This window comes from Ruditapes philippinarum, unplaced genomic scaffold (genome assembly GCF_026571515.1).
Source record: "Ruditapes philippinarum isolate M1 unplaced genomic scaffold, ASM2657151v2 ctg2405_1_1_1_1, whole genome shotgun sequence".
Lineage (NCBI taxonomy): Eukaryota > Metazoa > Mollusca > Bivalvia > Venerida > Veneridae > Ruditapes > Ruditapes philippinarum.
The window spans coordinates 86,617-111,588 of record NW_026851783.1 but is presented as its reverse complement, the minus strand read 5'-3'; the positions used below and the strand labels follow the sequence as shown (position 1 = coordinate 111,588).

At 31.1% G+C, this 24,972-nt stretch overlaps 1 protein-coding gene across 1 annotated transcript in view; it reads left to right on the top strand.

Annotated features, from left to right (window-relative positions):
* The window catches only part of LOC132739522 (metal cation symporter ZIP14-like), a 37,521-nt gene extending 21,810 nt beyond the window's left edge, over positions 1-15,711 (top strand). Inside the window, exons 2-8 of the mRNA XM_060727239.1 lie at positions 3,248-3,425; positions 4,180-4,349; positions 5,022-5,150; positions 7,304-7,492; positions 12,065-12,305; positions 13,540-13,727; positions 14,239-15,711. Coding sequence (XP_060583222.1) covers positions 3,248-3,425; positions 4,180-4,349; positions 5,022-5,150; positions 7,304-7,492; positions 12,065-12,305; positions 13,540-13,727; positions 14,239-14,409 — 1,266 coding nt within the window. The 3' untranslated portion in view covers positions 14,410-15,711. The remainder of the gene's footprint in view (positions 1-3,247; positions 3,426-4,179; positions 4,350-5,021; positions 5,151-7,303; positions 7,493-12,064; positions 12,306-13,539; positions 13,728-14,238) is intronic.
* Positions 15,712-24,972: the final 9,261 nt, after the last annotated feature.

Sequence of the window (24,972 nt, the reverse complement as noted above, 5' to 3'; positions counted from 1 at the left end):
TCAAAGAATTTAATTCCATGCAGAACTCTGGTTGCCATGGCAACCAAAAGAAAAAACTTAAAATATCTTCTTCTAAAAATCAAAAGAGCTAGAGCTTAGATTTTTGGCATGAAACATCTTCTGGTGAGTGTCTACCAAGTTTGTTAAAAAAAAAGCCCTTGGGTCAAAATTGGCCCCGCCCCAGTGCCCCAGGGGGTCATTGATTTTCCCTATATGCATATGGTAAAAACTTAAAAAATCTTCTTTTAAAGAACCCAAAGAGCTGGAGCTTTGATATTCAGCATGAAACATCTTCTAATCGGTGTCTACCAAGTTTGTTCAAATAAAAGCCCTGGGGTCAAAATTGGCCCCGCCCCAGGGGGTCATTGATTTTCCCTATATGCATATAGTAAAAACTTAAAAAATCTTCTTTTAAAGAATCCAAAGAGCTAGAGCTAAGATATTTAGCATGAAACATCTTCTAATGGATGTCTACCAAGTTTGTTCAAATAGAAGCCCCAGGGTCAAAATTGGCCCCGCCCCAGGGGGTCATTGATTTTCCCTATATACATAATATATTAGTAAAAAGTTAAAAAAATCTTCTTTTAAAGAACCAAAAGAGCTAGAGCTAAGATATTTAGCATGAAACATCTTCTAATGGATGTCTACCAAGTTTGTTCAAATAAAAGCCCTGGGACAAAGTTGGCCCCACCCCAGGGGGTCATTGATTTCCCATATATACATATAGTAAAAACTTAAAAATCTTCTTTTAAAGAACCCAAAGAGCTAGAGCTAAGATATTTAGCATGAAACATCTTCTAATAGGTGTCTACCAAGTTTGTTCAAATAAAAGCCCTGGGGTCAAAATTTGCCCGGCCCTGGGGGTCATTGATTTTCCAAATTTCCTTATATTTGTATAGGAAAAAATTTAAAAAATCTTCTTTGGAAAAAACCAAATAGCTAGAGTTTAGATATTAAGCATGAAACATCTTCTAGTGATTGTCTACAAAGTTTGTTCAAATAAAAGCCCTGGGGTCAAAATTGGCCCCACCCCGGAGGTCATTCATTTTCCCTATACATGTATGTGTAAAACTATAGCAAAAATTGAAAAATCTTCTTTGAAAAAACTCAAATAGCTAGAGTTTAGATATTAAGCACGAAGCATCTTCTAGTTAGTGTCTTCAAAGTTTGTTCAAATAAAAGCCCTGGAGTCAAAATTGGCCCCGCCCCGGGGGACATTGAATTTCCTTATACAAGTATAGCAAAAACTTAAAAATCTTCTTTGAAAAAACCCGAATAGCTTAGGAGTTTAGATATTAAGCATGAAACATTTTCTAGTAAATGTCTACAAAGATTGTTCAAATAAAAGCCCTGGGGTCAAAACTGGCCCTGCCCCAGGTATGTCATATATGTGTAAAGAAAAAACTTAAAAAAATCTTCTTTTAAAAATCCCAAGGAGCTAGACCTTAGATGTTTGAAACATCTTCTAATGGTTGTCTACAAAGTTTGTTTAAATTAAAGCCCCGGGCTTTAAACTGGCCCCGCTCCGGGGGCCTATGTACAGGTGAGCGACTTTAGGGCCATCATGGCCCTCTTGTTTACTAGTTTGATTTATTTATTGATTGGACAAGATGTTTATCATTTATAAAATATAGTTACATTATAATATACCTCGAATTTTTGCAGAATGAGATATTAGGATAATTCATAGCTAAGAATGAGATATAGAATGAGATAGTGATACAGAATGAGATATAAAATGAGATATAAATTGTCATTACTTTATGTTTTAACACCGTTCCGTCAGTTATAATTAGAATTGTTTTAATAATAATAATATCTTAATTTAAAGAAGGTTACACATTAAGAACATACAATAACAATCATATATATCTTATTTCCAATGCGGCCTTCTGAAATAAACAACAACAACAACAGGACATGCATAGGTAGAAAAATGAATGTATGATATCTAATTTTTAGAATAAGAAAACTCATATAACATACGACAGACACTCAACAATTTGTTTAAACATATACGTATATTGCATCATTCGTTTTAAATGTCAACATCTTGTTCTGATTATTTATAGATAACCTGATGTTGATATCTTCATTTTATTTTGATATCGTCACCTTAGTGCAGTAACTGGTTAACTCCTTCTTTAAATGTAATACAAGTTAACCAGTTATTGTACTATATAAAGGTGATGATATACATGTAGCAAATTCTTTGTAACAATTAAATAGACAGCATGTAGTTGTGAATGATAATTAATATGTTTTAATTAAGTGGACAGCGGTCATCTCATAACAATTATTTCTTGACAGTGACATTATCTGTTGACAAATCTAGTCATTTTATGATATGCCATAATTTCATTAAAGGGACTTTACTAATAAACTTAGGTTTCTTGACATGACTGGACTCTTCTTTATGAGATTTATGTACCATTTTATATAAGTCTAAACGAAAAACTTGTTTGTAAACTAAGATTATCCCGTCTTACCCATTTTCAAGAATACACTTGTTATAGTTTTATACATGTATATAAAGAAAGATAAAAAACGTTTGCACTTAATATTGTTTTTCAATGTAATTCTTAGTATGTTTTGTTATTTATCTGTCAGTTTCAGACTTTTCCATTTTAAGTGCTACTCTTGATTCATTTACAAATTTTATGCTTTAAGGCCTTTTCAGACCTGAGTGGAGCTCCTTTAAAAATCTAATAAGGATTCAAGAGCTGACTGTAATCTTTATTTTGTGTGAAAAAAGAAAGTTTGACAGCGTAATTATTTATGAATCATGATGCATTTCATTTCTACAGAATTACCTCCCTTTCATATTGCCGGTGCATACAATGTCATATACAATGTGTGAATATATAAAAAGATTATTCTGTTTTGTAATTTTTTAAGCAGAAGACAGAACAAATTTTCATTTACTCAATTTACTGGCATGATTATTATTAATATTAAAATAAACTGTCTCATAAAAATTTTACATAACGGTTGATCTATTTTATAGAATGAAATAATTCACTTTACCTGTATCGTTATTTTGAGTTCTTACAGATACTTTTAGTTGCTTCCTGTGAGTAAGCTGTCCAGCTAGCGAATGGAACATAATATAACTTGTAGTTTCTATACTTGGTGTCAACTTCTGTATGAAATATTATGAAAAAGATGCACTTTAAATCTTCTTCCATCATTAAGTTTAAAAATGTCACTTGACAGCCTTACATATTCAATGCCGTTAATATTTCAGTGCCTGACACCGGAAGATGTCTACCAGTTATCTGGTCTGGCGGAACAGACGACGGAAAAGGAAGTGTCGACTGTCGCGATGATGTTAGTACATTTAATGGAGAATAAGACGTGTGGCTATGAAGGATTTGAAAATAAAGACGAGATCATTCATCAAGCAAAACCTTCGTCTGCTGAAGGTAATACATGTATTTGAATGTTTTTGAGTTTAGTGCATAGAATTAATATTTGGGACTTTTTTATGATTTACTCAACAAATTATCATTGCTTTAGCATGACACAAACAGAATTTCTGTTGCAATTACATGTTGTAGTTCCATCCCATTTGCTTTTTTGATCTGATTATTTAACTCTGACATATTTATAAAGGCTTTTACATGGCAGTTTTATTAATGCTCTAACACTGCAGTTGTGGCAAATTTTAAGGCGACTGCAATACAGTTGCTAAAAATGTGACTTTCACTGGAATATGAATTTTGATAAACTTTAAATTTGAACTTTTAATTAGAATATTAAAACTTTGGTATGAAACAAACCCATTTTCTGTGTCTGATGTTACAAGTTTGTACAAACAATATGGAGCATTTTAGACCTGGTGAACCACATTGTAATTGTACAAGTCAAGATATTGTAAAAATCTATGTAAGGGCATTAACTCTGCCTTTTAACGTTGTGTAAAACTTTTCATGTCATGTTAGTTGTTTGTTTGAATATACTTTAGTCTGATGAAGGTGTAAACTTCAACAGTTTTGCTAGTAAGTCAAAAACAAGTTATATTCAAGTGTTGTTGTTGATCTTTCTACCAATAGTGCATTTAGATATTGATGAAAAACTTAAGTCAGATCTTGATCATATTGTAAATGATAACAACAATGACAAAATTAATGAATTAAGAGTTGTAACTGATTCAGATAATATTTTGTTGTAATACAGCATGGGGATTTGGAATTCTGTGTACAACAATAATCAGTCTGTGCTCTCTCGGAGGACTTATAGCACTGCCATTCGTACACGGTATCAATTACAAGAAGATACTGATCTACATGGTGGGTCTTGCTGTGGGGACCCTGGCTGGAAGCAGTTTACTGTTCCTTATACCAGAGGTAAAGTCGTTTATAACAAGTATCTGTGTTACAACACTTTATTTGGACATTTTTACAGTCTTGACAAAACGATTCACCATTTTTAGGGAAAATTTTTCAGAATAGATCCGACAGCTTGGATGTGCCGGATAATCTTGGTCTGCACTAACATGCCAACAGTCATGTAAAAGCTAAGGGCTTTAGAATAAAGGTTACTGCATGTCTTTAAATGAGTAAAAAAAAATTGAAAAGATTTCAGTAATTTTCAAGAATTGTATAGGCACTTCCATTCCAAAATTAATGTTATTTTTGCATATTTAGTAAAAAATATGACAAAATTTTCTATTTCGATACCTTTACCTCAACTCCTTACAACAATGCTGGAAATTGACTCAAATTGTCTCAAAATGTAATTGACAGAACTAGTGTAAAATCAGCTTAAGTTATTATTCTGCAGGGTCCAAGAGTTGAAAAAGCACCTTTTCATATTTCAGGTTAGGGAAGATTGAACAGTTCAATTAGTTGATGTTTTTATATTTCTCTCCCTGGAATTGACTGAAATACAGTAAAATGAGCATAATTTAAATTTCAGGCCCTGGAATTGACAGAAATATAGTTAAATGAGCATAATTTAAATTTCAGGCCCTGGAATTGACAGAAATATAGTAAAATGAGCATAACTTTAAATTTCAGGCCCTGGAATTGACAGAACAAGAGTTAAACGAGCACAGTTATGTTTGGAAATGTTTGGTTATGATCAGTGGTATATACCTGTTCTTCATTATTGAAAGAGTCCTTAAAATCATCACTAGAATGAGAGAGGTACGTTTAACATGTCTGAATGTGTTATATTCCTTTTAACGTAAACTATGTTTAAAAACAATATTAAGGAGACCGCCAAATTTATATAGATATATCTGGATATCGTTATATTCAAGAGGCAACCAATTTGAAAACAAAAGTCAGGACTGAGGCACAGCATGGTTGTATGCTAAAAATGTATCATTACAAGCAATATTGTTATAAGTGTAGTTTCCTGACAAAAATACAGTCATTTTTCCGTGGATGTTTTACCTGCATCTAGATAAAAAAATAAATTATTTAACACTACGTATTGCTTGAGACATAATTTCATGCAAAACCTGCCAACTTAGGTTAGTTTAGTTAAAATTCATACAGACTTGTTTTAGTTTGATTGTGTTGGAAGCTATAAGGTTATTGAAACACTCTAGAATCCGTTCCTGGAACCAACCAGTACTAAGCAATGAATGTAAAATTTCTTGATTAAGGAATCAATGGTTTGCCCTGAAAGGGTTTGAATCCATGAGGTCAGGAATCCTTAGATTACTAGTCTAACATGCTATCCACTCGGTCACACCCAGCCTAGCTTAATAGGAAAAGCATTGGATTTTAGTTCAGGAGTTGCATATTATATTGATAGTATCCTTAACAATTGACCTTTAACCTCGAGTCTCATTGCCTTGTGTTCCTCGACCCCCTGATTCAGATTAGTATCAGTAGTCATTCACTTGTGGAGAAGTTGTTAATCATCATTTGAAATGCTATTCATTCATAAATGATTGTTCTTGTTATAGAGAAAGGAAGGCTTTCATTTTGGTAGATACGTAGGTATTTTCCCCCTGATTGTAAAAAAGTAACAGTTTTTTCATTACTTACATCAGCATCATTGCACAGTTCTCATAATTATTGTAGCTTAAAATAGGAACAAGAAAAGAGGCATATTTCGAAAAGTCCACCCCATTTCACATCTTGTGAGTTTTAAAGTCGCATGCCTCCAGATGAACCGAAATGTATTTTAAGAAAATCAAACTAGATAAAATTGTACAAAGATTTTGAGAAAAGTAAAAGGATTCAAGTAATAATTTACATGTTATCTGTGATTAATGCCTGATTTTGCAGTATTTATCACCAAATTTCTACTGCCTGACCAACACAGTAAGGGCTATTCTTCCATATTTTGACCTCATTTTAATAATTTACGTGGAGTGTAAGAGCTGTTTCAATTTGTAAATTACATTCTTTTTCACAAAATACAATTTTACATTTTCATGAAAATAAGCATGAGTCTGGGGGCATGCTGCTTTAATGATTTTATGACACAGACTTAAATCACAACCCAGAAATAAGAAGTTCCCCATACTAATTTATATATTTTCTAATGCTAACCTTCTACTTCATACAAAGAACAATATCTATAAAAATCAACAACAATAATAACCAAATAATGTGATTTATTATATTGTTATTTATTTGGTCAGAAAAAAAATTGTCGAAAATTTGGCAATTTATTTTAATAAATTTTGTTTCAAACAAAAAAAAAATGCAAGTTACATTTTGTTCTGAAGATTTCAAAGGCATAATTTTACTAGTTCATTTGAATATTTTTTTTTATTCTAAGATACAATTCAAAGTTGTAATTGTCTCCAATCTTTAAAATTGTCAAAAATCAAATTAATATAAATATTTGAATAGTGTAAGAATATTAGTGTAAGAAATATATTAATATTTGCAATTGCATGTTTATATAATGCAAAACATGACTAAAGGATATTTATTGTACCTATTATAAGTCGAAATGCAAATTAATGTCTCCCACTTTATTAGCATATTGGAAAAATATGGTAATTTTTTTCTTCTTTTTTCTTTTACGGGTTTAAAATTTAAGTTAAAACAAGATAAAAACAAACAAACAGAACACATGTTGACTTATAGGTACAGTACTTGTTTTATACAAGATATTGCTTGAATTAAATGATGTTTTAAGTGTGTTTGAACGGCATTTCTTTTGAAATAAGGGCTGTTAGATTTGTACATATTTTGCACATGTGACACAAGTTTTACCAAAGAAACAAAATTGAAATTATTTTTTTTTAAAGATATTAAATCTTGAGACATGCTCCTTTATGGTAGACAGTAACCGTAAACAAATATTTACTTCGTATTTTTCTTTTCAGAAAACAAAACAAGACAAAAAGTTACATCATGAGATCCAGCCGGGAAGATTTGCGTCATTTCACGAGGCAGCACCAGAACCGGAGTACCGTGACCTTGACACGCTGCCCCATATTTCACCTTGTGGCGACAATATTTCCAGGGATGAAGACTCGCAATCTAATCATTCTAGAAATGATGTCACAACAAAAGTAAGTGGTATCTTTTATATTTCACTTGAAAATCATAACTGTCTAGGGGTGGGGGGGGGGGGAGTGCAAAATTTCAACTTTTTATGTGACATCATTCTTTCTTTGGTTTTACTTGTAGTCAATTTTTCAATGGAAATTTATGTCATTACACCCGTAACTACATGTTTTTTCTCACTGAAGTATATGAAATTACAACTTCATTCAACTACGAAATTGCATCATTCAAAGCATGCTATTTTATAACATGTGACTCATCTGGCACCCCATAGCAGATAAGTTTCTGGCATGGGTAAAACTAACGGAAACACCAGTCTGATATGCAAGAATGTGTTATTCCAGATAGGATATTGTGTTGCGATCCTCCATTATATCAAGACTGACTAACAACCAAAATGGCTCACAGCCCGCGGAGGAAGTTATTTAGCTTTGGTATTTTGACTTGCCAAAACTTTTTAGCATTAATAGACAAATATTTTTCGCTGTACTGGCATGCGAGCAGTTCCCGTACAAAAATCATAGTTACTTAATCACTATTTTTTATTACGCTCACTCACCAATATTTGAATGTTACACATCAATATTCGGCTCGTCACTCAAATCATGGAAATTCCATCATGTTCTAAACATAGAATAACCCTTACTTATGAGGCCTCATATGGGGTACCGAAATTATCCATTATTTTGTATGAAGAGAAGTAGTTCCCGTACATAAAATCTAACCCATTATAATTATACAATTTTATTATATCGGACCTATTTTTCATTTACAATTGTTGAACAGACCATTATCTAAGAGATAAATAGATGTAATTCAGGAAATAGAGCGTAGACTAAACGCGGGTATCTATTACCCGGTACCGTTACCCCAACGCATTCATATGCAGTAACATGCTTGTATGCATGATATTTTACGCATCAAAGCCATAAAATTATTATTTATAGTAATATTGGTCAACATTCTGATAATTAAACAATTTTTCATCGCATTGCCAATGTATTTGTAAACAGGTGGTATTAGTGGAAAACCCTTTAACAAGCCTCACGTGTAAGTATTTTTGCGCATGCGCGCAAGGACGGAATCCCCCAGAGAAAACAAGGTCACGTTTTGACGACGCACAGGTGAAAGTGATTTAAAATGAGACTTTATATACGTACTGCCGAACTGACACTTAGATTATGTCTTGTTTATGTATCTGCTTGATTTGAAATGAATTTTTGAAGAATGCAAGTAAAAATCAAGCGTTTAAATGAAAAATACGGGTACTGCTTCTGTACGGGAACTGCTCGCATGCCAGTAAGCACATCTGCTACCGGTCGAATAATTTTGAATTGATAATTAATTATATGGTTAAATGAAAATAAATGCTTGTTTCTTTATTTGCTATTGAAATGATTTAATTATTTTATGAATATTCATTGAATATTTTCAGATGCTAAAGGTAAGATTGTGGGAGTGTTTATTGCTAGTTAACATTTATAACCTTGTTTGCTGTAGAATAACTTTTTAGCCTTTTACCTTTTGTGTTTGCTAATTTAACAAGTCACCTCTAACCTAAAACTGTTAACCTGAATACCCGACACTAAAATGTTTAGTTTCAACTTTTAGAGTTCCTTCCAGAATTTTCCAACAGATTGTAACACTTTCTTTTGCAGGTTTACTTCTCTTTTAACCATTTTAGGTAACACGCCTAAACTGATTTTTCTCAGAATTCATTGTGAATTTTTCCTTTCACTGTTTTGTGTTTTGACTAACAATTCAACAATATTTTTGTTGGTATGCAATAGTTTAGTCCTGAATTTCTCTCATTGTAAGTTTATTCCTGTATTAACCAGTGCCTTGTGAAAAATGTGATTTATTTTTAAAGTTTCCTTTTTCTCTTCTGAAATTAGTAAAATATTTTATACCAGAATCAACTTTAGTTATTCTGCTGTAAATGTGTACATGTATTATTTACTATTATATGTTGATTAATAGTATATACCTATAAGTATATCTGGTAAAAATGCAGTCATTTTCAACAGAAGAAATATGAAAATCTAGTTCTGTATTCAGTATTTTGTATTCACTGACTTAAGCCTGTGTAATATGTCCAACATATTGACAGATTGCGTTTGTATATTCCTGTGTTTCGGGTACCTGTTGAATGTCGAAGGGGAAACCCAAATTGAATGTAATTATTTCCAGTCCTGTCCTGTCAAAAAACCTCAGTGGAGTCCCTTTAACAGAAAAATTCCCCTTCTTTTCTTCAAAACAATGCAAATGTCATCTTCCATAGGGTCGCAACTTTTACATAATTGTGCATATACAAAATATGTTTATGCTGTAACGTTTTAACCCACACAAATCCTGTCAGTGAAAAGCTAGCTCACCACCAAGAGTGGTTTGTGTCCTTATATATGGGAAACATTCCCTTATGTTAATTCACCAACTTCAGATTTTGCATAATTATTATGATGCTCATTATCAGTATTTAGACATTCTACCAACATGATGATGTTACAATTAATGTTAATTGAGATCTTAGATAAATATAAGGTGGTATTAAGTAATTAAAAGGTCACTGGAAATCAGCTAAGCTTGGCCTGAGACCATCAGCTTGTTATGAGCTTGTGCCTGATACAGCACAGAAGGGGCACCTTCACTGGTAAAACTGGATCACCTTTATAGTGTTAGTGTGAAAGTAAATCCAAATCATAACAAAAACATTTTCCATTTTTGCTGTTTTTGAGCCTAATGTTGTTTTTGGTGTACCAAAATCCACTAAGGCAGAAAATATATTCTAGATAAAGACATTTTTTTATATAATGTTACCATATTTAGTTTGCTAATGCATAAAGTGTTTGAGCATGTTTTAATCAAATTGATTTTAATGGGAAAAGCTTCAAATATTCAAGTTTATATCATTTTTTTATGAATTGGCATGGACTGGTTTGAAATGTTTTACTTTTTCATTTGAATTGAGCATGGATCCTTTTGATTGGATAATAATTTTATTACCTGAATTGTTTTTTTTTGCTGTAATTTAATTTGAGTATTTTAATTGGATATTTGCTACAGCCTTACATTGAACTATAAAATTATGTGTGGTGGACCTCTCTGACCAAGTGGTTAATGTTGCTGTCCTCAAAACTCTTACCCCTCCCCACTGTGGTTCGAATTCCCTCAGTGACTTAAGACTTCATCAAGTGGGGATAGTCTGCTATTTTTACCAATGGTTCTACTAAGTCTACTAAGTTTGAGTTAATGCACAAAAGAACATAAATTAATACGCAAAGGAACATGAATTAATGCACAAAAGAACATGAATTAATGCACAAAGGAATATGAATTAATGCACAAAGGAACATGAATTAATGCAAAAAGGGGCATGATTTAATGCACGAAGGAACATGATCTAATGCACAAAGGAACATGATTCAATGCACAAAGGAACATGTTTTAATGCACAAAGAAACATAATTTAATGCACAAAGGAATCTGAATTAATGCAGAAAGGGACATGTTTTAACGCACAAAGGAACATGATTTAATGCACAAATGAACATGAATTAATGCACAATGGAACATGATTTAATGCACAAAGGAACATGATTTAATGCACAAAGGAACATGAATTAATGCACAAATGAACATGAATTAATGCACAAAGGAACATGATTTAATGCACAATGGAACATGATTTAATGCAAATTAGAACATGATTTAATGCACAAAGGATTATGATTTAATGCACAGTAGAACCTGAATTAATGCACAACTGAACATGAATTCATGCTCAAAGGAACATGAAGTCATCATATGATATGACTTTTACACAACCAGTGTGATTTTAAAGAATACAAAAATGAAAAAAAAATGTCATGTGATGTTTGCACACCAGGTTTTCTTTTACATATTTGTCTTTTTAATTGCATACATTTACAATAAAATATACAAGAAATATATTGTAAAAATTTAGTTTGCTAGATTTATTATAGCTTAGATTCATATAATATTATTAGGTTTACTACAACATTGCAATTTAAAATTCCAAAATAATTGCTGTAAATGGACTAAATCTAAATATAAAGTATTTTAAGTCTAATTTATATAATATAAAAGACAATTGCTGAGTTGAAATATTTTGTAAATCTCAACATGGCTGTAATTAAAGCTGTGATCTCTACAAACAAATTCAATGTGAACTGATTTTTTTCAATATGTTTAACTTTCAAACAAAAGTTCCTTTGAAATAACTGTTACTTATTAATGTTGTTTTATAATTGGCTTTACTAGAATAATTTGTATCTGGCTTTTTTTTATGGAATTATATATATATATAGATTTATTTCATGTAGATTAAGATTATTAAATAATTGCGCATGATTGTATTTGTCACATTGTTTGATAAGTGTTTAAACTCGATTAATGTTCTAACATTTGATAAATGAAATATTTTTTTGAAAATCTGGATATGAAAATTTAATCTGGACACCCAAAAGTGATTTCAAATGTCCGGATATCTGGTTTTGAGATGGCATGGCATTCCTATAATTTATTATTAATTTATGTATTGATGATGTATATTTCAGCATGAACATAAGCCAAACGGTAGAGCTACACACAACGGTCACACCCATATGCACGGTCACGTGCACAATGCTGCTAATCCCCATCAGCATGTTGCTCCCGTAGCTTGGATGATAATCTTTGGCGACGGACTTCATAACTTTATTGATGGTGTATCTATTGGGGCTGCATTCACAGAGAGTATTCTGGCGGGTGTTTCTGTTTCCGTGGCAATATTATGTGAAGAGCTTCCTCATGAATTAGGTTAGATTATTATGATTTGTCAATTTTTTATTTTTTTTTCTGAAGTTATTACTTTGTCCACCCCAAAGAGAGGGCATGGGATATTTGTGTTCCCTACTAAGTTTAGTAGACGTGGCATATAGGGATCACTTCTCCATCGTCTGTCCATCATCACAAAACTTGTCCACACTACTCTTTAGAAACTACTGGTGCAAATTCATCCAAACTTTACTGGAATAATCAGTCTAGTAGTGCATATTGCGGGCATTTTTTAATTCAATGATTTTTGTCAGAGTTATGACCCTAAAAATAGTTTTATTTGTTTTAAGTTTGTCAGGACTACTCCTCTTTTACCACTGATTTCAATGAAGCTTTACGGGATTAATTGGTAGCTCAAGTCCTTGAGCATATTAAATGGGTTTTCTTGTTGGATGATTTTGACTGAGTTATGTCCCTTGAATGAAAAATCATCTTTTGGCCTGTTAATTATTTTTGTGTCTCCTGCTACACAGTCCCGTAACTTGCAATTGGCTATCATCTGGGGAGACATGTGATCACAGATCGCTCTTGTTTAGTAAAGGGTTAGCTGGTTCAATCTAAGGATGAGATGAAATTTTTCCATGATAATTGATCTCAAATGTCCAGTCTTATGGTCACTTACCTCTCATGGCTAATTCAAAACCAGGAAAGCCTGTTCGGTGGACCAACCACCAAGGTAATATAAAATTGATGTAAAACCAGAACCAAAAAAAACGTAGGATATTTGTCACGCTAGTTCTAAAGTAGCCTTAGTGTTCTCTGGATAAGCTTTAGAGTTACATTTTCATTTGTATCTTCATTTTATAAACTTCTGTAATTAATAAATAAAAAGTCTGCCAATATGAGAAAATAAAAGTTTCCATGCATTTTGTTAAAAAACCGTACTGTCCTATCTAACAATAATTTTAAACATTCACATCTAAAAATGCTGGCTACTTTTAATTTATACGCAAATTGTAATCATAAGATTACGCAAGATTGTAATTGAAAAAAATGACTTACTTTAATTTATAATTACAGCAATTTACTTGCATTTTTACTTTAGTTTTTTGCATGGCTATCAATATTTTAAGAATAGAATCTTGGTCATTTTGCCATGTTTTTATATGTATGCAAATAAGCATTTGTTCACAGATTACCATGGTACCCACCAGGACGCATAACAACAGGGACTACTTTATACTAATATTAATTTTATTCGCTTAATATATTTCAGGGGATTTTGCTGTGCTGTTGAATGCAGGGATGAAGATTAAGCGTGCAGTTTTATATAATTTCCTGTCAGCGTGTATGTGTTACCTGGGATTGGTAGTTGGTATCTTTCTCGGAGAAAATACCGCAGCTCATACTTGGGTGTTTGCTTTTGCAGGCGGCATGTTTTTGTACATAGCATTAGTTGACATGGTAAGGAAAAAAGAAATTTTGTCAAATTTTGCTTTTATTGCGGTTAATTTATAATACGAGTAATGGCTTAAATAAATTGAAAGGTGTATGCCCCTTAGAAAACAATTTCGAGCATTTTCTTTTCTTTGTGCTAACCTGTGTTTGATTTTATGATTTAATATAGCTGAAATAAAAGTTTTATCTTACTTACTAATAAGAATATCAGTGAGTGTCAAATGATATACACTGGGACCTTTAATGAAAACTTTGTTTTTGAACTGGAAAATAAAGTACAGAATTTTGTTTGTTTTATAGTTATACAATTCTAAATTTGAACGGTTAAAATTGTTTTATAGTTGACAATTCTAAATTTGAATGGTTAAAATTAAATGTGTTTTTAAATTATCATAGTGAACATTTATATAAATTATGCTGAATTTTGTATTTGGTTTCCTTATCTTCATGATTTCCTGACCTTGGCCTACTTTTTCATTTGTCAATGACCTTGACCTATGACCTTTGTTGTTAACAGATGCCAGAGATGAACACTGCAGGTGAATCAGAGGAGAATAAAAAGCTAATTGGTGAAGGACAGATATTTCTTCTACAGAATCTTGGACTAATCACCGGATTTGCCATCATGTTTATCATGGCAGTGTATGGAGGTGACCTTGAGGCAACAATTAAAGGTGAAGGTCATTAATGAGGTCATAAAGAGATTAGAATTTTGTGTGATATACTCTGTAGTCATTTAAGGAATTGTTTGTGTGGGATTATGTATAATAATACAATATAGTCATAAATATGAGTTTCTGATTTGAATTATATATATATATATTTTTTTGTTATATTCTCTTTGATATAAAATTTGACGTGATAAGTTAATGGGGCAAAAATCCATTTTAAAGAAAAAGGAATTTTTATTTTTTCATATTATTTAAGTTAACCATTTTTCTCGTAGATGATGCGATTTTGTTTTACATCTTTCTAGGGGGATGAATTTGTTAAGATTTTTATTTCTTATTGATATATTTATAGTGGTTTTTGTTAAGCATTTGACTATTTCTACTTAAGGGATCACGATATGTACTGCCATTGAAAAATGAATATTGTGAACATTCAATAAGTTTTTGAAATATATTTTATCATTTACTTTTTTTTATAGTCATTTTTAACTTGTCTTTTTCTAAGAAAAAATAATTTTTCTCATATTTATTGTTAATGAAGCAATATGAATTAAAAAATATTGTACAAATTTCAAGTTTTAGAGTCAATCCATAAATCAGTTATATGAAATTACACAAAATAATGTTATTTCTTTCATTTGTTATTCTTATAATAAAATTTTAAACCTTACTCTTATTGATCCCTCGTGTCATAGTTATGTTAAAGGGATTCCATATATTTTTGTGATTTATTTTCTATTTTATGTAGGTCTGTCTGGTTTGATAATTTGTGTGAAAATTTTATATCATATAGATTCTAAATCTTAAATCAGTTCACTCAATTTCAAGATTATTATATTGAATGTAAAAAATGACAAAAAAAAAATGAAAACAACTTCAATTGGGCTAAAAATGTGTGAAATTAATGTTAAAAATCAGATTGAAAAGCTGATGCATACTGACCATATGGAAATATTTGTTTTGATTATAAATTTATTTATATTTAGTCAATGCACACAAGATGTTGTATTTTACATTTCATAAATGAATTTTAAAACCTTAAAGATTTGCATTAGAATCATTTGACAATGGTTGGTTCAGTAAGTGAAAATTTTACTGATATAACTGTAATGGCCAAATATTGTACAAAAAAAATAAATAAATGTATCATATTTATGTATAAAATATTATCAACACCTTGAGTTCAGTCTTTAGAGTGCAATATCCAACTTTAACTGACATATTTGCCAATTATATGCTATCTACAGTTCATTTTTCAATACCGTTGCTCAACTAGTAAAGTTTGAAAGCTAAAATAAAGACTTTATTATTATTATTATTATTATTATTTAATAATTGTGGATTTGTTAAAAAAACAAAACAAGAGGGCCATGATGGCCCTGAGGTCGCTCACCTGTATATAGTCCCCCAACCCCCCCCCCCCCCCCCCAATGTTGCAGGGTCAATTTAACCCAAGGGCTTTTATTTGCACAAACTTGGTAGACACCCATAAGAAAATGTTTCATGCTAAACATCTAAGCTCTAGCTCATTGGGCTTTTTAAAAGAAGATTTTTTAAAGTTTTTACTATACACATATAGTTAAAAACAATGACACCCCTGGGGTCAGGCCAGTTTTGACCCCAAAGCTTTTATTTGAACAAACTTTGTAGACACTTACTAGAAGATGGTTCATGCTTAATATCTTAACTCTAGCTATTTGTTTTTTTTCAAAGAAGATTTTAAGTTTTTGCTATACACATATAAAGAAAATCAATGACCCCCGGGGCGGGGCCAATTTTGATCCCAGGGCTTTTATTTGAACAAACTTTGTAGACACTCACTAAAAGATGTTTCATGCTTAATATCTAAACTCTAGCTATTTGGGTTTTTTCAAAGAAGATTTTTGCTATACACATATAAGGAAAATCAATGTCCCCCTGGGCGCTGCCAATTTTGACCCCAGGGCTTTTATTTGAACAAACTTGGTAGACACCTATTAGAACATGTTTGATGCTAAATATCTTAGCCATAGCTTTTTGAGTTCTTTAAAAGAAGATTTTTTAAGTTTTTACTATATGCATATAGGGAAAATCAATGACCCCCCGGGGCGGGGCCAATTTTGACCCCAGGGCTTTTATTTGAACAAACTTGGTAGACACTCACTAGAAGATGTTTCATGCCAAATATCTAAGCTCTAGCTCTGATGGTTTTTTAAAAGAAGATATTTAAAGTTTTTTCTTTCGGTTGCCATGGCAACCAGAGTTCTGCATGGAATTAAATTCTTTGAACAATTTTTAAAGTTGACCACCAAAGGAACATTCCTGTGAAGTTTGGATGAAATTGGCCAAGTGGTTTATGAGGAGATGTCATTTAAAGTAAAAGTTTACGGACGGACGGACGACGGACGGACGCCGGACGAAAAGCGATCACAAAAGCTCACCCTGTCACTTTGTGACAGGTAAGCTAAAAAAAAACACATATAGTTTCTCATATGGATGGATATCAACATTTTCAAAAGTAGTCTCCCTTTTGTACAAATCTGGTAAAATCAGGTAAAAGTTATTTCCCTTTACTTAATAAACTCCATTTATACCTGTTGAATGCTATAGGCATGAAACTCTCCAGAAGAACAATTAAAATAAAAAGATTGATACCTTTATCATTCATTTATATATTTTCTCATATGGTTAGTTCATGTTGTAAGAATAAATAACCAGAATATAATTTATACACCCACCCAGAAATTCCATATCAGGTCTTGTTATTCCCAATTATAATGGTATAAATGTTCTTATGTATATTATAGCATAAAATCGGCTATTTTTCCCTTTTTTGCCCATGTTATAACGGGGCCAAAACCATGCGTTAACATAGTCACGCGCTCTTGTTATAGCCCGGTTTTACCTATGCGCAATACATAGAGGGCCCAGTAAACAAACAAAAAATGACGATTTGGCCTGTTTGCCAGAGTAATGCGCTTTTGTTATATTGGAATTATTAATTCGAGGGCCTCAGTCGCATAACGGCGAGCAGCATTATAGTAATTATGCCGGCAATACGGCATATAGACATCGCCGCTTATCTTGGTTGTCGCCCTTCCTTAGAAAAGGACAGTTGTCAGTGTAAACAAATAGAATCTGTCATTCAGTTTAAAATCCCCCGATTAACTTACAAAAATGGAAAGCACAAAATGAATATAAGAAAACGTTGTTTTATTGAAGTTTATATTGATAAATGTTCTGTATGTTTCTTTGAGAGAATAATGTTTTATGCCTGATTTTTTTTAAACTTGCGTGCTTAAAAAAAAACCGATTCTGAAATTGAATCTGATGTCACTGATCTTTTTCCTACCGCCAATCTGTAATCATTCTAGGAATTTCTGAGGCACCTGTTTTGTCTTGGGTAGAGTAAGGTTATGTTTTTCTTAAGTTATTATATCTCCAAAGTTAAACTTTGTTAAATCAATTAAAATTTGAAATTTCGTTCATTTCTCAATTTGTTGGCCCCGGAAAAAATAAAACGCATACTTAAAACATGTAGAGTTGGATAAATACCGTTCAAGCACAAGGATTTAATGTTTGTGTTTTATATAAAATATACATCATGAATCTGTTTTAAAATTTTATGCTATAATAGCGTCAACGCACGTTTATTTCGTGTTATAAAGTCTGCAGAGTCCCTCGGAACTGTTGGAGCCCTCGCCCTACCGGGCTCGGGCACCAATCGTTCCTCGGGACTCTGCAGACGTTATAACACAGAAAAACGTGCGTTAACCCTATATAAAAAAAATGTATCCATCACATTGAAATGATGTGATTAAATTGTTTATGACAGAATATGTTCTTAATAAACTTTTGTACATATTTGATATATATTAATATTTATCATTTCTGTTTGTACATGTAAGTATGTGTAAATCAGTTTGACGTTTAAATAATTTTAAAAAAAGATTCCATGTTTTTGTTTCATTATTTTTTTATATGTTTTGAGTTGATTTTAATTATTATTTATGGTCTAATTATGTTTTGTAGATTTTTTTTCTTATTCTTTGTTTTTGGAAACTGTATCCATTTGTCTTGTGAATCATTTATATATACATGTGGACAACATTATGTGTGAATCTGATGTTCAACCCTTACCATCATAAATGGACTAGTCCAGCTTGCAATCTGAACAAAACCATTCCTCATTTTTAGGGGAAATATTCAAAATGAAAATAATGTTATGGGACCTGATTAGATATCAAACTACATTTGTAGTTTAGCCCACCCTGGAACTGTATTATCCCAAACAAACTTACCATGCACTTACCGGATAATATGTAAGGTCAAACACCTGATATTCAAAAGTACAAATCCCTGATATTCCAAGGTCAAACCTCTGATATTCCGTGTTCAAAACCCCAATATTACAAGGTCAAACCCATATTATTCCAAGGTCATCTTTAAACTCATAATTTTTCAAGGTCAAATCCCCAATATTTCATAGTTATGCCCCTGATATTATTAGGATATCAGTAACTCAAATATCAAATGGTTGATTGTTTTAGTTCAAGGTTAAAATCTGTCTAGAAGGTCAAAGGTCTTTGATTAAATTAAGTTCATAGGAGTCTAAAAATTATTTTACTGAGATTGTCTTTTTCCCTGAAACCATTAATAACTTTCTTTATTCACATTTAACATGTGTTGAACTTGTGTGAGATAGATTGTTATTACTGTCTAGCATGTTAATTTGCCATGCAAAAGTGTTTTAGTAAAGAACCTACTTGTATGTTATTGAAGTTGTTAATGTTCAAATCCTGTATTAAAAACTTACTATATTTATGAATATTATGATATCACATGCAGTAAATTTGTACATGTATTTAATTATTTTTAGTATAATTCTTACAAATGTTGTTGTATTTTGTTAAAGGTGTGAAAATTCTTAACTAGTCATAGAAGAATAATTATGTTATATTGATTGTTTTTAGAGTTAATAACCCTGACAATCCTAAATTTCTAAAATGGACTTGTCCTGGTTTGAATGTGGAATTGTCCATTTTTAATGATCGGGTTTTTATAGTAAAATGCCAGAATGAAGCAGTCGACAGTAGAGATGGGTCAGACTTCACGAATATGTGTAGTCTTTATTTCTGTAGTCTGACCCACACTGTCTGCTGATGGGGTAGATAAGTTATTCCTAATAGAAGTATTCAGTGGGTTAATAATCATTTATTTTTTGTAGCTTGATTTTTTTTTCTATAGTTTTGATCTCAAGATTTATTAGTAAATTAAATAAATCCATATTTTATTTCATGACATATTTACATTTTATAACTATTGTACTATGGATTAGATCACAGTTACTGTAGCATTTTTTTTTTCAAGCAATTTTGTCTCTCATGATTGTTGGATGGAATATAGCCAATACTTTTGGACTCATGTACAGACTCATTCAAACCGAGTTTGCAATTTTTTCGTGTAATTTTGTTGCAATAAATGCTTCTAAGGGATCACTTTTACCCAGAATTTGGATTTTGTTAAATGTGGAAGCTTAATCCAGCTGGCTTACAATAAAGTGTTGCCTGAAGTTGTCCTCCATTCAGAATAAAAAATGGCAAAATTGCCATTTGATTTTAAAGCAGCACGTCTCCAAATTCATGCTAATTTTCATGAATTTTTTTTTTAATGTATTTAAGAGTAAAATATTGCGAAGTGAATAAAGACTTTAATTAATTCATTGCAAAATTTATTAATGGCACTTGCAAGTCATGTAAATTACCAAAAATAGCTCTTACTGTTTCAGTAATGTAGTAGAAATATGGTGATAAAAACTACAAAATTAGTTATTTAGCTGGCGTATAACATGTAAATTATTACTTGAATCTTGAGTCACTTTTTTCTTGTCTTAATATCTTAGTACATTTTGCTCAAGTTTGATTTTCTAAAATATTTTGGCTTATCTGGCGGCATGCAGCTTTAAAAGTGCCATGTGAATTACAACCAAAACCCCCAACAGGAGGAAAAATGTTATGTATGTAAATAAATGGTAACATATCAATAGGTCTGAATTCACATTATTATACAAGATATTGCTAAATTAGTTCAAATATGTATTGTATTGTCAAATACGTGTAAAGGGAGCAAACTCTATCTCATTAATTAAATTTCAAAGAAAGTCATGTCATAATTGAATATACTCAAATATCCCAGAACAGATTGTAGATTATCATCATAAAACATTTAGAAATGTATTAACACACACATATATATTAAAAATTCATAATTATTTTTTAAGGAGATACATCCATGACAGATATTTGTAACATAAGTAATCTATAATGCTCTTCTAATGGTCATGTGTTAATATATGTAAATTTTTGTCCAGTTCTGAAAAAAAAAATTATTGCCATTTTGCTGAACTAAGACTAACAGTTAAATGTAAAATCCACTTGTTTTGCCATTTTTTCACATCTTAGTAGGTTTTTTATTGAAAATTGGTTTGCTTGACCTCATTTTAGCCCTGATAATTTAAGTAACAATTTAATTTTTGTCTGCCTTAAAAAATGTATATTAAGTAAATGTACATTAATTTTGTAAAATATATCAATCTGCTGTTAATATTAACTTGGTGCTTTATAATGGAAGTGTCATGACAATATTATAATGCAAGTGTCATGACAATATTACTATGGAAGTGTCATGGCAATATTATAATGGAAGTGTCATGGCAATATTATAATGGAAGTTGCATGACAATATTATAATGGAAGTGTCATGACAATATTATATTTTTGCATTTTCTGATCAAGATAACACAAAATCTAGTGACATTACTTATGACATTGTCAGTGCAATTTCTAGAGGAAAATTAAGCATGGGATTTTACAAATTTGTAAATCTTGGACTTTTGTGTTTGTATGTAAATATTTGTGACATTATGTGTGATGTAAAATTAACCATAAGTCAATTGGCAGTGTGTTTTGCAAAGAGATTGGTAAACGTTATGTATTAAAATGTTAAAATTTTATAAAACAAGACAATTTGACAAATTCTTCACATATGTAAACATGTGCCATTTGACAATTTTTTAAAATATTAATATTTTGTCATGTGATTATTTGTTAATACAGTTAAACTTCGTTCGCTCGAACTCGGATCGCTCGAATACCTCCCTTCGCTCGAACTCATCGCCCAGTCCCGGCAAAATTCCTATATAATATATATTGTTCTACCTCGGATCGCTCGAACACCGATCGCTCGAACTCTCGAACCTGATCTCTGGTCCCTTCGGCAGAAATATAGTGAAAATCACACCTTTTCGGTCGAACACAAAGAGACAAGTTGGTATGTCCTAAATAAATGACAGTCGGCGACGCATGTTTTTAACACCTCGTGATCGCGACAAAGGTAATTAAGGTTAATTGATACAAAATAAGAGGTGTTGTAACCGATATATTTGTATGATAATATTGTTGATTTGCCGTTTATGGTAACGATAAAAAGAAAATAACTTGTGAAACATGCAAATAAAGAATGACGTTTACCAGGACGGCTTTAATTACAACCGTGGTTCATGTAAAGTGAATCGTAACAGTGTTATCTATTTATAGAATGATAGTTGTATGTGTGTTTATTTTAGTAAAATGACTACAAATAGATGCTGCTGTAAATGTTTTTAATAAATATTTCATTAGTTGTATTTTTTAAAAATAAAACATCATGTTGAAATTTTTTATAAAACAAGACCATTTGACAAATTCTTCACGTAATGTAAACATGTGCCATTTGACAATTTTTTAACATATTAATATTTTGTCATGTGATTATTTGTTAATATGTGCCATTGGACAATTTGTGAACATTTGACAGTTTATGAACAAAGATATTTTGACACTTTATGAACATATGTTATTAGGCACATTTTGAACTTACACAGTGCATCAGAAAATAGACTGTCAGCAGCTTGTAAACTAAGGTCGTTTGAATTTATGAACATATATTATTAAATATTTTGTTCATTTAAATGTTAGACCTTTGGTACGTCATCTACATCTTTTTTGCATTCAAATTACAAGTATTCCTGTTATAACCAATAATATGTAAGTAATTTGATTACCTAATTTTCTGCTCTTACATCACAATGTTTTGCTTTCATAATTTCTGTAAGCATTGTGTGCATCTATATATATTCATATTCTTGATTAATGATTGATTATGAATTTGTGATATTGAATGTTGTGCTTTATTTAAAATGTGAAACCAAAATGCTGATTTTTTTTATGAAAATTTAAATAAGCATTTTGAAAAAGTTACTATATATTCATGGATGAGTGGAGAAATTCAAGTAATATATGCTAGAAGTATTAAGTATTCACGTAATTTTATTTGTGCTTGTAGTATAAGTCATGTCAAAATATGCAGATATAATTCTTACTCTGTTAACGTTTGACCTCAAGATTGAGGTACCAATAGCCTTTGCTATCAGCTTGGTACCAGGCCAGATGCTGAGTACCACCATGTTTTGCCTGGTACCAAGTTGTTTGATAATCACACATAAATGTTGTTGTTTTTTATTTTCAAGAAAAACATGGTAAAATTCAAAAATAAAGCAGACAATATTTCAGCAGATGACAATTTTCCCAGCATGTAAAGGGTTAAAAATGGGGTAGAAATATGGTGATTAGATTGTAAATTGATTCCTAATGTGCATTTACATGTAAAGTGTAATGTGGATTTTTGACTATTTATTGTTTAAACTTGTAATTTATTTTTCCAGAAATGTAATTTATTGACAAAATTGTTTGTTTGCTCATCTGGGTGTGTGCAACTTTAAAGACTTGAGATTTGAGCCTTTCTTAAAAAAGTAAATGTCAAATTAAATGCTTATTTGAAATTCATGTGCCATTTGATCGTATCAGATAATCATATCAATTAAAAGCTTATTGAATAAGGTGTAAAACAAAGCGTCTACTACAATGATTAAGATCTGAATACATGATTAAAGGAGAAATAAATTCTGCTATGTTCTTAGGATTTTTCTTCCATGAATGAGATCATGTTGAGTTTAAATTTCCAAGGAATGACATTTTCATCTAGAAGACATTTTATGATATAAATATATTATACCATTGATATTATTTATTTAAATACTTTCAACAATAACAATTGACATTCTGTAGTAGTAGTGATAATAATAATAGGTCTAATGTAAAGAGCTGAACATAGAGAATAAAGATATTTGACTACCGTATTTTTATCTCAGCTGCAAGTAAGCTTAATTATAACTAATATTTATAAAAAGCCACTTTTAAATTATCTGTGTATGAGAAAAAGCTATATTTTTTCAGGTATATATATTAATTAATATAGTAAAACGTGATGGATGTTCCTTGTGCATTGTTGAAATAAATAAAATAATATAATTTAAAAATAACAATATTTTTGGAAATATTTAAAATATGGAGTTTGTTATTTTTTAAATATTATTGTTTTAGTTAATTAATATACAATGTCAAGTATATATTCCTGAAATGATTTTTTTTAATGCTATACTAGGTGGATCCCATATGATCATTTTTTCTTCTTTACGGGTTTGAGGGTAATTTCTACCCCATGCTTTAATGACGAAAATATTTGTAATATTTTCTGAAGGACAGAATGGGAAAAAAGTGATCATTTTTTTCTAATTGCTTCTGTATAGTTGCACATGACACAAGTCTTGTGATATTTAATATTATTGTTAATAATTGAATACGAAAATGAGCGGCGATATTTTTGTACATTGTGGGTGTTTGTTTGCATCATAATGATGTGACGTCATTGGAAATTGATGAAATAAAATATGAAAAAAAGGACTTCTTTTTATTTATTGAACAATTAGTTTGTTTATTCTTAAAGATACACTTTGCTCAGTTGTACATAAAATATTCTAATCGCAGCAACTTATTAAATCTATGAAATTCTCTATGAATATGTCTTATTTGAATAAAAAGAATGTATAAATTATGCACGGGAAGCTGCGTTCATAAGTAAAGTTGGTCCTTTGTTTAAAAAGACTGCCAGTTTTTTAATGGCATTCTATATTTATACTGTGTCCACCTATAGTGTGTAGAGTTAACGTAAAGTCAAAACATATTTATTTTATACACAAAAAGAGACTGTGTAGCAATTAACAATATTTTCAAATATCAAATTTGAGCATAGTATAAGTATAAACCGCCCCTCGCTTTGATGTTGATCAAGCTAAGTTACCTCAGCAATCTCCTACGCAGTGATCTCTCCTTATCAGTACAGAGATCTGCCAAGCGAGGTAATCACTGTGAAATTTTCATAATAGATCTTGCAATTTTGACTCACGATAATCGTAAAAGTCAAATCTCAAGTCATTATCACAAAGCCACTGGTAACTTAACTAACAAAATGAAAAATGTAACAAAACAATTTTTCAACAAAATTAGGTAAAAGACCAAATGTTAACATGGAAAAACTAGATTTTGGGTAATTCTAAAGTTTTTCATCATTTTTTGTTAACCCTTTACCTCATATATACGCGAAACAACGCACTTTCGACCCCCCCCCCCTCTTTTATTTGGGCCCCAAATACATGTTTTGGTTTG